Source organism: Diplotaxodon limnothrissa, linkage group LG11 (assembly GCF_057381915.1).
Source record: "Diplotaxodon limnothrissa isolate DT_005_m linkage group LG11, D_limnothrissa_male_GT1.1, whole genome shotgun sequence".
Taxonomy (NCBI): domain Eukaryota; kingdom Metazoa; phylum Chordata; class Actinopteri; order Cichliformes; family Cichlidae; genus Diplotaxodon; species Diplotaxodon limnothrissa.
In genome coordinates, this window is record NC_140606.1 from 868956 (window position 1) to 881638 (window position 12683).

Here is a 12683-nt window from a genome sequence, read left to right on the forward strand (position 1 = left end):
GATCCCGTATCCTAAATGCAGATGGGAAGTATGAAAATAGCATCTTCACTGCAGAAAAGACGACTTTTGTTTGTAGGTTTAGTTGTTAGAAAAAGAATCTGCAAAAACTGGTTTATGTTTTATTTCCAACAGCAGAAATGACAAACATTTCCCTGCTGTGTCAGTAACTTTGTATTCTTAACCTCTTCTGTCAAGTCTGGGATACATGACTGCTCGCCACCAGCAGCAGGAAACTTTGTATCCATTCAATAAAAATTAGGGTTGCTACTCTGAGCCATCAGCAGCCGCTCAAAGGCCACGGGCCACCTCGTCTGCAGCAGAGCCAACAAACAGAAGCCACAGAAACGTTTGGGTCACAAACAGCCTGTCACAGCACAGCTACAACATTTCTGTCATATGACAAACATGTTGAAATCACATCAGCTGCTTGATATCAAATATGAAACATTCAATTTTCATTACAGATGCTGAGCTTTCGTTTCATTTTACTACAGATATATTCAGCCTCTTGTTTGTCCCAGACTTTTGTCCAGTCTGAGACCACAACAACATGTCAGCTTGTCCTGGGCGATAGTTTCAGCCTGGACTACAAGATACACAGTAGGTGCCGTGTCAAACTTCCACGCCCGTGTAGTTTTACATAGTTTTTCTCCAACAGGGCTAAAAAAAGCAGCAGCTCGTGGTTGCACGTTACAAACACAATGGCTGTTTTCATCCTCGAGAGCATCCTAAGAACAACTTTTCATTTGGATCTAGTCACACAGTTTGAGGGCAGCTCCAACACACAAACGAGCACACACACTGTTAGTCTGACTGGTGAACGGTGAGCAGCCAATCAGATCCTCGCAGGATTTCCTCAGAGCTGATGGACAGACTTTAACTAACACTGGAATACACCATGCTGTCAAACATGGTGTTTGGTTTGAGCTCATACATGTTATACTGTAGTGGAAGGCTGCTCTGTGTTTGAACCATCACATGGAAGTCGTGCTCTAGAGCCCCACAAGCTCTTTTAATGGATTCATTTACTTCTTCTGAGAATTCAAACTCTACAGTTTCAGCCGAGGAAACAACTTCTTCGAGCACAACAAAAGAACAGTAAGATTTTTTTTATGTGAAAATCTAAGTATTAAGAACTGCTTGCATAGATAATCAGAGGGTTAGCAGCAGCTAGGTGATGTTAATCAAATGCACCTGAATAACATCAACGGTGCCTGAATAAAAGCACAGGTGTGGCAGTTCACTGGTCTGAATCATTCAGGTGTGCTCGCACAAAACCAAGAAGAAACACTGATCTTAACTGTTACTGCCCACTGATCTGTGAAGGCATTCCCAAACAATCTGAAGTCCATCAGTGGGAGAAATTATTCATGAGTGGAAATCAGAATCAGATTAATTTAATAATCCCTGAAGAAATTATGTGAATGCTCAAAACAGCTGTCAATCTTTCCCCAGCAAACTCAACCCAAAGTCAGACGCTGCAGGGCTGAGAGAAGCTCAGAGAAACTGTGGGACAGAGCGCAGCATGTGCACACACAGGCTGAACAAGCATGGCTGCTTTGGAGGGAGTGCCGGGAAAAGCCTCCTCTCTCTACATCAGCAGAGTGTGTGTGTGTGTGTGTGTGTGTGTGTGTGTGTGTGTGTGTGTGTGTGTGTGTGTGTGTGTGTGAGAGCATCTTTGATGGAAACAATTTGGACAGGTGGCTCGAGCCATCTGCTAACCAGAGGGTTTGTGGGTCGATACCTGGCTTCCAGAGTATCCTTGGGCCAAATACTGAAGCCTAAGTTGCTTCTGATGCGTCCGCTGCACACTAACACACAGGAGCACAAAAGAAGTGCTTGTATGAATGTGTGTGAATTTCTATAAAGTGATCTGGATGGAAATAAGAACACTGGTGCGCATATTTAATGAAGTACTTGTTTTTTACTTAGCAGCGCATTAATGTTACTGTGCAAATATTAATGAATGAGCTCCACCGTGCTCAGACAAGGCCAACGTGGAGATGTCTGGTGAAGACCTAACACAGAATACTTATTTTAACACAACTGTATTTATGTAGGGCCAAATCACAACAACCACCACCTCACGCTGCTTTATACTGTGAGCTAAGACCCAACAATAATACACAGGAAGTCCCAGCAATCAGACAACCTCTATTAGCAAGCATTTGGCGAAAGTGGGAAGGAAAAACTCCTTTTAACAGGAAGAACCCTCCAGCAGAACCAGAAGCAGGGAGGGGCGGGGCCATCTGCCACGACTGGTTAGGGGTGTGGGGAGGAAGACAGAGCAAAACACAAACTGTGGAAGAGAGCCAGAGATTAATAATAACTAATGATTAAATGCATAACTAATGATTTAACTAATGGTGTATAAACCCAGTGATTGAAGAAGAAACACCCAGTGCATCATGGGAAGCCCCCCACAGCCTAGGCCTATTGCAACATAACCAAGGGAGGGTTCAGGGACATCTGATCCAGCCATCACGATAAGATTTATCAAAAAGTTTTCAGACTTTCTGACTCGAAGGCTTTAAGATGAAAATGTATCCTACCCCTTCTAATAATACTCTAACACAGCGGTCTCCAACCTTTTTCGACCGGTTTATGCCCGACAATATTTTCGCGGACCGGCCTTTAAGGTGTCGCGGATAAATACAACAAAATAAAACTAGTACCGGTACCGAAAAAAAGGTTTATTCATAACAGACGTGAAAAGACCCAGAAAAACCGAGTAAACGATAAAACGATAACAAAATAACGCTGAAAACCGATAAAAACCCTGAAAACCAGACATTTCACACCTGAGCCTCAACTCTCGCGGCCCGGTACCAAGCAACTCACGGACCGGTACCGGTCCGAGGCCCAGGGGTTGGGGACCGCTGGTCTAACAGATACGATGAAGTAATCACTAAAGATACCTCAGAAAAATCAACCAGAAATAGAGAGTAGCACTCATAGTAAGTAGTACACATCGATACATCTGTGAGCTGGTATATAATAATTTATCTTTAATGATTAAAATGTTATTTGTGAAGAAATTCATTAAGTAATTGCTCGTCAAGAATACAGTAATAGTGGGCTCAACAGAGCTCTGACTCTTTTTATAGAGCAACATGAAGACAGTCTGTTAGTATACCAGCTGCTTTGTCCGGGAAACCTCACTTATACACAAAAGTTATTATCAACACAATTCATTCATAAACGGTTTAGTCTCACCTTTAGATCATAGAGCTGTTCGCTGAAGTCCTCCTTCTTGCTGACACTGGAGAAGGACCGAAGTGCTCCTGTGAGTCGAGGAGGAGACATCGTGTCTGTTTCCCTCCCCACACACCTGGTGTCCTGGATCTAGGTTCTTCTGGATCTATGGTTCTCCTGGATCTAGGTTCTTCTGGCTCTATGGTTCTCCTGGAACCTGCTGACATACAAACACAACAGTAAGATGAACCTTCAGTGTTTCTACTCCACAGCAACTCCACATACAAAGCAGCCAAAGGGCTTTGGACCTATGCGTCGCGACACAACAGCCACTGATGTTGTGAAGCAAACACGCCGTCCGTGTACAGTGGTCATGGTAGTCACGGTACCTGTGAACAGGCTGGCTGCGTTCGTGGGAGAGTGAATGAGACACTTGGGACGAAATGATCTGGAAAATAAAAACTTCTTGGTGAACTGACTGGTTTGGTTTATCTACAGATGCATGTTGTCTCCGGGAACTTGAAAGGTCCCGGATTACAGGAAGTCAGGTGGCTAACACAAACATCTCCAACAGAAGAATAATGCACGCGCCTTAGCTGACTTTTATAAGTTCTCGCGCGACTATTACACACAAAGCTAACGCTAAGTATGCGCGTTGCTAGCTGGCTGTCATGCTGCCTGCTACATCTCTTTAAAACTCACTTTTAACACTGTCGTCACTATTAGTGCAACAGGAACTGCGACAGATGAGTCTATAAACCATTCACAGCGTGAAACTTACGCTTCAACTGCTTCCTAAAGCGCCACGTACAAGTCCAACAGTCAGTGTGTGAGTACGCTACCGGCAGATGTCAACACAAGGTGCATGTAAACTAGGGATTATGGGTATTGTAGTTTAGACGTCAAGCGGCTGTATAGAGGGCATGGATAAAATGACTACATTGCCCGCGTAAGCAGAGAAGGTGCGCTTATAGCGAACACCAGCGAACACCGAATTCTGTTTTATGGGCGGAGTTAGTACTTGTAAACGGGACATGCGGTCTCCGCCTGAAAAGAAAAGTAAACTTTAGTATCCTCTCTGCTACAGTACAGGGAGACGAGACGACGAGGCTCCAGTTCATTCAGTGCAAAGGCAGCAATAAATATAAAAAGAGTAAGAAATTAATATACACTTTAAGACTAAGGTAAAAGTAAAAGGAATAAAGATACACTTTAAAATTAAGGTAAAAGCATCAATAACAGTCTGAATTTACATATAAAATTTGAATGATTTAAAGTGACCTTGAAGTGGTTTAAAATAGCTAGCGTAGCAGCTTTACAAATCAAACCAGTTCAAGGTACGTGTCCATGTTTTTGGAGTCTGCAGACTTTTCCTTTCTTTTGCCATCTACGCTCTATGATTCTGATACTTTTATTCTTTAAAGCCAGCTTATGATTCATGACACGACCTGATGCTGAGCACATTTTAATGAGCACTAAATCACCTGAATTTTTACTTTCCACAATAAGTAGTTACAGTAGTGGTTTTTGATACGGGCGACACGGGCGGTTGGTGGTGGGGGGCGGCATCACGGGCATTGGCAAAATAAATAAATAAATTAATTACTTAATTAATAAATTACTCGTACTCATGCTACCAGAAATACACCTGAGACAAAGTGAATCTGTGAACTAAGGTGTAGGTCTATTAGGTTATGTTGTGGCGATCCTCGGGTTGAGGGATGGGTGTTCATACTGGAGTGCAAAATTAAAACCAATGGAAGATGGACAAGAAAGTTCAAAGCCATCAGGTCCTCTGTTTAGAAAAAAGAGAAAAGAAGAGGAAGAGAAACGAGCAAAAGATGCAGGTAAGCAGATGTGTGATTGGATAATGGCAGGTCATCCTGAAACAATCAGAATCAGAATACTTTATTGATCCTGAAGGAAATGATGTGGGTTACAGTTGCTCCAAGAAGAAATGGTAAAAATAGCAACAGTAACAGACTAAACTCCAAATACTGTGTAATACATTATGTTACAGCAGAGTTACAGATTTAAGAAATAGCACTAATACATACAGATCACTCCATTAAATATCAAGGATTAACAGAGGGGATTATAAATAAATATCAAGAAAATTGACAAGAATATTTCAGAGTAGAAAAGAGTGTGTGTAAAAAGGGTGAAACTATTGCAGTGTTCACAGTGTGTTAGATGGAGGAGTTGTACAGGGAGACGGCCACAGGCAGGAATGATTTCCTGTGTCGGTCAGTGGTGCATCATGGGTAATCTCAGTCTCTCACTGAACGTGCTCCTGTGACGGGCCAGCATGTCATGGAGTGGGTGGGAGGAATTATCAGATATTGTCTTTATCTTGGACAACATCTACCTCTCAGACACCACCCTAACGGAGTCCAGCTCCATCCCCACAACGTTACTGGCCTTGTGCATCAGTTAATTTAGTCTGTTGGCATCTGTGACCCTCAACCTGCTGCCCCAGCATGCAACAGCATAGAGGATAGCACTGACCACAACAGAGATACAACAAGATAACATCAATTAGTATGGATAGTGAAAACGTCTGTTTACGTTTGTTAGGGGGGGCGCCAGAGGGAGTGTTCGCCCAGGGCACCAAACAGGCTAGAACCGCCACTGAGTAGTTAACACAGTCAAACACACCTTTTGTAATGGTCCTGAGTCTGAGGACTCAGTGTTTTGTGTTTCCTTATGCTTTTGTTCATTCCGAGTGTGTATTCTGTTGTGATTTTGCCATTTGCCATGTGATTTTGGGCGACCGTGGCTCAGGGGGTTGGGAATCGCATCTGTAACCGGAAGGTTGCCGGTTCGATCCCTGGGCTCTCTGTCCTGGTCGTTGTGTCCTTGGGCAAGACACTTTACCCTACTTGCCTACTGGTGTTGGCCAGAGGGGCCGATGGCGCGATATGGCAGCCTCGCTTCTGTCAGTCTGCCCCAGGGCAGCTGTGGCTACAACTGTAGCTGCCTCCACCAGTGTGTGAATGTGAGAGTGAATGAATAGTGGCATTGTAAAGCGCTTTGGGTGCCTTGAAAAGCGCTATATAAATCCAATCTATTATTATTATCATTTGTTAGGTTTCTGTTCTTTGCCTGCCTGCTCCCACTTCTCTGTGTTCCCTCTGTCTGTCCATGGTGTTATTGTGTCTGCTCATGAGTCTGCCTGTCAAGTTCAGTGTCCTGTCTGGTTCTCTGTGTCTGTTAGTTTCCTGTTTTATTCTGAAAGTTCATGTCTCATGTCAGTGTGTTCAGTTTTACCTCTCCCCTGTCTCGTTAGCCTAATTGCTCCCAGCTGTGTCTCCCGCCTGTGGCCCATTCCCTGATTACTCCCCGTGTATTTAAGCCCTGTGTTTTCCTGTGCTCTCTGTCGCGTCGTCTGTTTAGTTCCATGTCAGTCTGTATTATTCTGTTACCCGGTATTCATTCTGCGTCTCTCTGCCATCTCTCTTTGTGCATTTTGCGCCTCCTCCCGTGAGTGTCTGGTTTAAGTTTTGTTCTTTAGTTTTCCCAGTTTAGGTTTGTTTACTCCCCGCTCTACTCTTCCTGTTTTGTCACCTTCTCACCGCTGTAAATAAACACTCACTCGCACCCCAGCCAGTACCTGCATTTTGGATCCTTTTTTCAATACACCACACGACTGCCCCCAGCCGTGACACCTTTCAGCTTTTCATATACAGTGGAACCCCGACTTACGAAATTAATTCGTTCCAGAGGGTCTTTCGTAAGTCAAGTTTTTCGTAAGTCGAAGCACCTTTTTCCATCGGCTTTTGAGTGAGGCGATGCTGGCTGAAGACGAAGTTCTTGGTGGAGGAGGATGTGGCGGAGGTTGAAGAAAGCATACGTATGCATTAGGGGTGCAACGATATTCGTATCGATATTGAACCGTTCGATACAGTGCTTTCGGTTCGGTACGCATATGTATCGAACAATACAACATTTTAAATTTATTTTATCAACTTTTCTTCTGACGATGCTGTCTGTGTTGAGAGCTCAGTGGATCTGCGTTCGACTACTCCGCCTAGGCTGCACTGTTGAGCGCAGATCCACTGAGCACAGCGCAAGCTAGTGAGACAGAAGTTAAGCTCTCCTTGCAACATGGCAAATTGAACCTCCCCCACCCTCATTCAGATCTGGCGTTTGGAACTATCTTGGTCTTCATGTGACGTATGACCCTGAAGGTAAGCGCGTCATGGACTAAAGTAAAACAGGATGTATGGGCTCAAAATGTGGTCATAAATATTTTGTACTTGTAAAAAAGATTTGTGTGTGCGTAAAAAAGATTTGTGTGTGGACTTAGAAAAAAAACCCCTGCAAGTTACAAGTACGGATTTTGACCCTATTTTTCTTCCTTTCATCTGATTGGTCAATGTCATGTCAATCACAAATGTAACAATCCAATCAGAGAACAGATGGGTTTGGCTGTCGGAGGGGCGCTTCTTTGAACTGCAGGTCCTTGAAGGGTGATACAGTTTGAAGCAGGAGGATCGCTATATAAATATCCGATAGCAGCTAGGTCCCCTAACTTTCAGTAGCTGTTGAAAGGATAAAGTTGTGGTATATCAGTGGTTAGAAATACATTATTACTTTAGGATTAGTTTAACACAAAGTCAGGGCTGACCCGAGACCATGGCTGTGAGTCACAGTGCGCAGCATAAAAGTCCTTTCACATCAGAGCAGGATGTGCTGCTAATGCTAACTGCTAACTAAAAGCAAAGGATCCAGAATTTGTTACGCTGGCTGCTGGGCTCTGTGGGTTTTTGCAGCTGCTCTACCTGTACTAGATGCACCTGCTCCTTGTCGTTTCTATCTCTGACTTTATGTCCTCTACAAGAGTTTTTTTTTTTTTTTTTTTTCTGGTTCTTCAAATGTTCAATAAAAACATGTATGCGAATTCATAACGAAGAAAGCTTTGTAATGAAGACTATCATTTCCAAAACACTGCCCGCCCCCACCCCGCGGTCCGCAGCGCTGTTGAAAAGGCTGTGGAAGTCCCTGTATTAAACACGTAGACCTGTGACACACAAATCACCAAAAAACGCTGGGTTGGCATGTAAAAGGGCATTTATTCCCTTCAAAGACCTTCAGTTCAAAAAAAGCGCCCCTCGACAGCCAAACCCATCTGTTCTCTGATTGGATTGTTACATTTGTGATTGACATGACATTGACCAATCAGATGAAAGGAAGAAAAATAGGGTCAAAATCCGTACTTGTAACTTGCAGGGTTTTTTTTTTTCTAAGTCCACACACAAATCTTTTTTACACGTACAAAATATTTATGACCACATTTTGAGCCCATACGGATGTGGCACGCAGAGATGGGCAGTAACGTGTTACTTGACCGTAGGAACGCTGCGTTACTGCGTTACCTAAACCGTGATTTTTTTTTTTTTTTTGCGAGAATGTCTCATGACAGTGACGTACGCGAGTGCGCCGTTAGTGACAACAGCTGTGTGCAGATCAACAGTGGATCACATATCGAGTGCAGAGAGAGTATGAGCGTGCAGCGTTTAAAGCGTGGAAGTACTGACCTTACTTTGAGTTTGATTCCATAAAAAGTGACAAAAACATTAGCGTCCTTGGTGCGTGGGAAGAAAACTTCTTTTTACAGCGAAAAAAACCCTAAACTTCCAAGCAAGCACAGAGTAGCTACGACGTAATGGGAAACTCACAGAAACTCGCGGATTCTTCAACTGACCGCGGCACACCTGCACCAGGGTAAACCTCCGCCTACCCCACTCCTGCTTTACAGGTGAAAATAGAGCAACAGGACCGCTGAGTGTGTGACTTTATTTATTTTCTGCTGTGTTTTACTTGCATCTATTTGAAAGACTGAGTGTAAACACAAAAAATATTTTATTTTATGTGCTGGAATGTGCAGAAAATAGGTTTAAATGTTAAACTAATTTCTTCCAGTCAGAGAATGTTGCAGATAATTACATTTTTGCTTGATGCATAAAGTTAAAAGATTAAAACTAATAAAACAAGTTTTAAAAAGAGACTTTTCCATTTGATTACATTTTGTATGATGGATTATGCAGAAAAAGTAGAATTGGGCTGAAAGATCTATCGCTTTATCACCTCTTCAGGTTGTGAATCGTGTTTTTAAAAAGTAACTAAGTAACTAAGTAATTAATTACTTTTGAAAATAAGTAATCAGTAAAGTAACGGGATTACTTTTTTGGGGAAGTAATCAGTAATTAGTTACTGATTACTTTTTCAAGTAACTTGACCAACACTGGACATCAGTGCTGGTATTGGTATTTGATCGATACTAGTGCAATAGGATCTATCCAGTATACAGCCCACTGAATTGTGTGATTTAACTAAAATGAAAAAATAGACCTGAAAATGCACTATGACCACTTTTTGTGTGGACTGTGATGTGTGTTTTATTTTAAAGCACATTTAAACAACAGAAGCCGACCAAAGGTGCTGTAGAGACAGGCACACACATTCCAGGTCTCCAGCTTCAAAATACAGTGGAACCCCGGCGTACGAAGACCCCGTTTAACGAAAAATTCAAGTTACAAAGGCACTTAACGGCAATACTTCTGCCCGTGGTACGGCAAAATGCCCGCGTAACGAAATAGATAAAATAGAAAATTTTAATAAATTAAATTCCATAATGTTATGTACATGTACACGTACGTATGTATGCATGCATACTAGGGGTGCAACGATACACAAAATTCACGGTTCGGTTCGATACTTTGGTGTCACGGTTTGATATTTTTTCGATACAAAAAAAATGTTCATGCCTTTTTAATTTGTCATTTATTAAAATTATAAATATATATTTTAACTCAAAAGTACAGTTTTTAAATTGAATGTTGCTGAAATAACTACAGTGACCATCAGAACCATGAAAAAATATTGCCGTAAACAGTTTATTTTGCGACACCACGAAACAAACGATAGCGTAAAATGAAACGACAGACGTTTTTATATTGTCATCCAATATATATCGTTATATCGAACAGCCCTAATAACAAAGACAGATTTCACAGCTGCTCTGTTCCCAACTTCTACTGCGTGACTGACAGCCTGGAGTTTGAAATCCTCTTTGTAACCGTGTCTCTGAACAGGTGCCATTTATGGTCCTTATACACACACAGTACGGTAATATTACGTTGAAGCACAGTACGTATCACTCTGCGAGGCTCCTCGGTAGCTGTAATGCTCCGACAATCCATCAAGTGGTGCAGCTCCGTAGCTTAGCAAAGTCGAACTAAAACATTTATTGACAGATTGCTGAGCGCCGTGTTCCACATAAAATCGGTTCGCGGTCAGTAAGCACAACCAGAATTCATACATAAGGCACATCGTCGATTTTTGAGAAATTGAAAGGATTTAGGGGCTGCGTGTCATTAGCGCAGATAGCTCGCTAACACATTGACGCCGTCCAGCCCCACGCACGGGGCGATGCGCAGTAACTCGTTAACGGAGATTTGCCGTGTCCATCTTGTCGCTGCCTGCAGGTGAAGCGATGGGGGAGGAGGGGGAGTTGTGTTCAGGGAAGGAGAGGAGAGGCGGAGTAACATTGCATAGAGACAAAAGTGGACGAAAGAGAGGCAAACTTGCGGCTCCACGAGTATAATTACAACGTAACATAGACTATATCGATATAAAGGATGTTGTCACATCTTATATATCGTATAAAAATATATCGATATTTATTTATTTATTTTTTTTTCATTTTTTGTGTCCCGTTTGGATCTTTAGCCATCAGAATTGTTGTCTTAAGGCCAAGAAAGATGCCAAGCGGATTTATTTTACCAAGTGGATCATCATGGCCTTGCCATATTGGTCCATTTGATTGACCTTTATTATAATTATGTATTTATTTTATTTTCAGTTCCTACAAACGGGACAGACATGACTGGGGGACAGGACAGGGAGAAAGAATGAAAGAAAGAGAGGGAGAGAAAGAAAACCAAAGGGGAGAAGAGACGGTGAGAAGGGGGGGAAGAAAGAAAAAAACAAAACACCTGGATCACATGTATGGAGAAAAAAAACAGAAGAGAAAGCAAACAACAAAGAGCAACATAATAAAAAAACAGCACCATCACAATAAACTAGCTAGCAGTAGATAACAGTAGATACTAAATAATAAACGATATTGTGCAGCACGCAAGATAGACAGCGCACAATGTGCTTTGAGGCAGCAGCCAAAAAAGGTGTAGTCCGCGTCTGTGAGCACCTGTGTGCATACCTGTGTGGATCAGCATGCTTGCATTCCAAAGGTTTCTCCATGTAACGATCTGCTAGGGAGTGTGGGGAGCCATAGCCCCGTCCACCAGGGTATGAAGCAGGTATGGAGGAGATCCAGGCCCCAGATATCCAGAGGCCCCAGAGTACAAGGACCCGAGGAGGACCACCAAAGGGGGGGAACCGTGCCACCCTCCTGGGAAGAGCTGAGTAGAGCCCCAAAGGAGAGGTCACCCTGCAGCTACGGAGCAGAGGCCAGAGGGGGTTGCAGTGGCGTGCCCGCGGGCTCTGCCGGCAGCCAGCTGTGCCAGAGAGGACCGAGCTTCAGGCCCAGAGGCCAGAGGCCTGAGGGCATCCCACCCCCCGGAAGGAGCCCAGCCGGGCCACAGGCGCCCGGCCCCGCCAATCAGCTACCAGGAGTGAGCCGGTACATACATGAGCGCCCAGCCCCAGACGACAAGGACCACCAACACACCAACGTCTGAGGGCATCAACCACCGGCAGGGAGTGTGGTGAGGGGAGATAGGCCTCCGTACTTTGGAGGGCCTGAGATGTACCCAGAGAGGTTGAGTCTAAGACCCAACCTGACATATAGACACAGACGAACAGGCACACGCGGACACAGACGTGCATTCCCACCCCATATGCACAACCAAATACTCGGCACTCACCCCACGTGTAGACAGACACAAATGGACACTGCACAGACAGTCGCACTCCCCAAACATACTCTATATCCCAGGTCCAGGTACCCCCGCCCTCAGAGGGGCAAGCCGCACCTAGACCCAGGACATGTAACCCTTCTCTCTGGGGTGGAGGCAAGCGAACCACCTCCTTATCTGCAGTAGCGGGGAGGCCCCGCATCCCAGACCCCAGTCTGACGGCCAGCACCTCCTCCCAGCCCCCCAGCCCTGACGGCTAACAGAACCGGGGTGAGTGAAGACCTCAAACCTCCCTACGCCCGCTCATATGTAGTGTTGCTGTGTGCTGTTCTAAAGTGCATTTAAAACACAGGAGAGCATGGTACTAGCTTCCTCTCAGAGAGCAGCACGGCTCCTCCCGAAAACCCTTAGTGTCTAAATACATTTAAAATTGAGGAGGGTAGGGCACCAGCGCCAGAGGTGGGTTGGAGTACACCAACCATCCTCTGGATGCTGTAAAACGTGCCCACCCCCAAGGCCCTATATGTATGTGTTATGTGAGAGTGTGAGTAATGTGGATGTCTAGGTTGCAGAATAAAATTGAGGCACAGGCAGCCAGAAGGGGAC

At 44.1% G+C, this 12683-nt stretch overlaps 1 protein-coding gene across 1 annotated transcript in view; it reads right to left on the bottom strand.

The window, feature by feature from the left end:
* Positions 1-4045, bottom strand: part of ascc3 (activating signal cointegrator 1 complex subunit 3) — a 158477-nt gene extending 154432 nt beyond the window's left edge. Inside the window, exons 1-3 of the mRNA XM_085366077.1 lie at positions 3898-4045; positions 3585-3643; positions 3217-3415 (exon numbers count right to left, since the gene is read on the bottom strand). Of these exons, the coding sequence (XP_085222203.1) occupies positions 3217-3306 (90 nt within the window). The 5' untranslated portion in view covers positions 3307-3415; positions 3585-3643; positions 3898-4045. The remainder of the gene's footprint in view (positions 1-3216; positions 3416-3584; positions 3644-3897) is intronic.
* Between the last annotated feature and the right edge of the window lie 8638 nt (positions 4046-12683).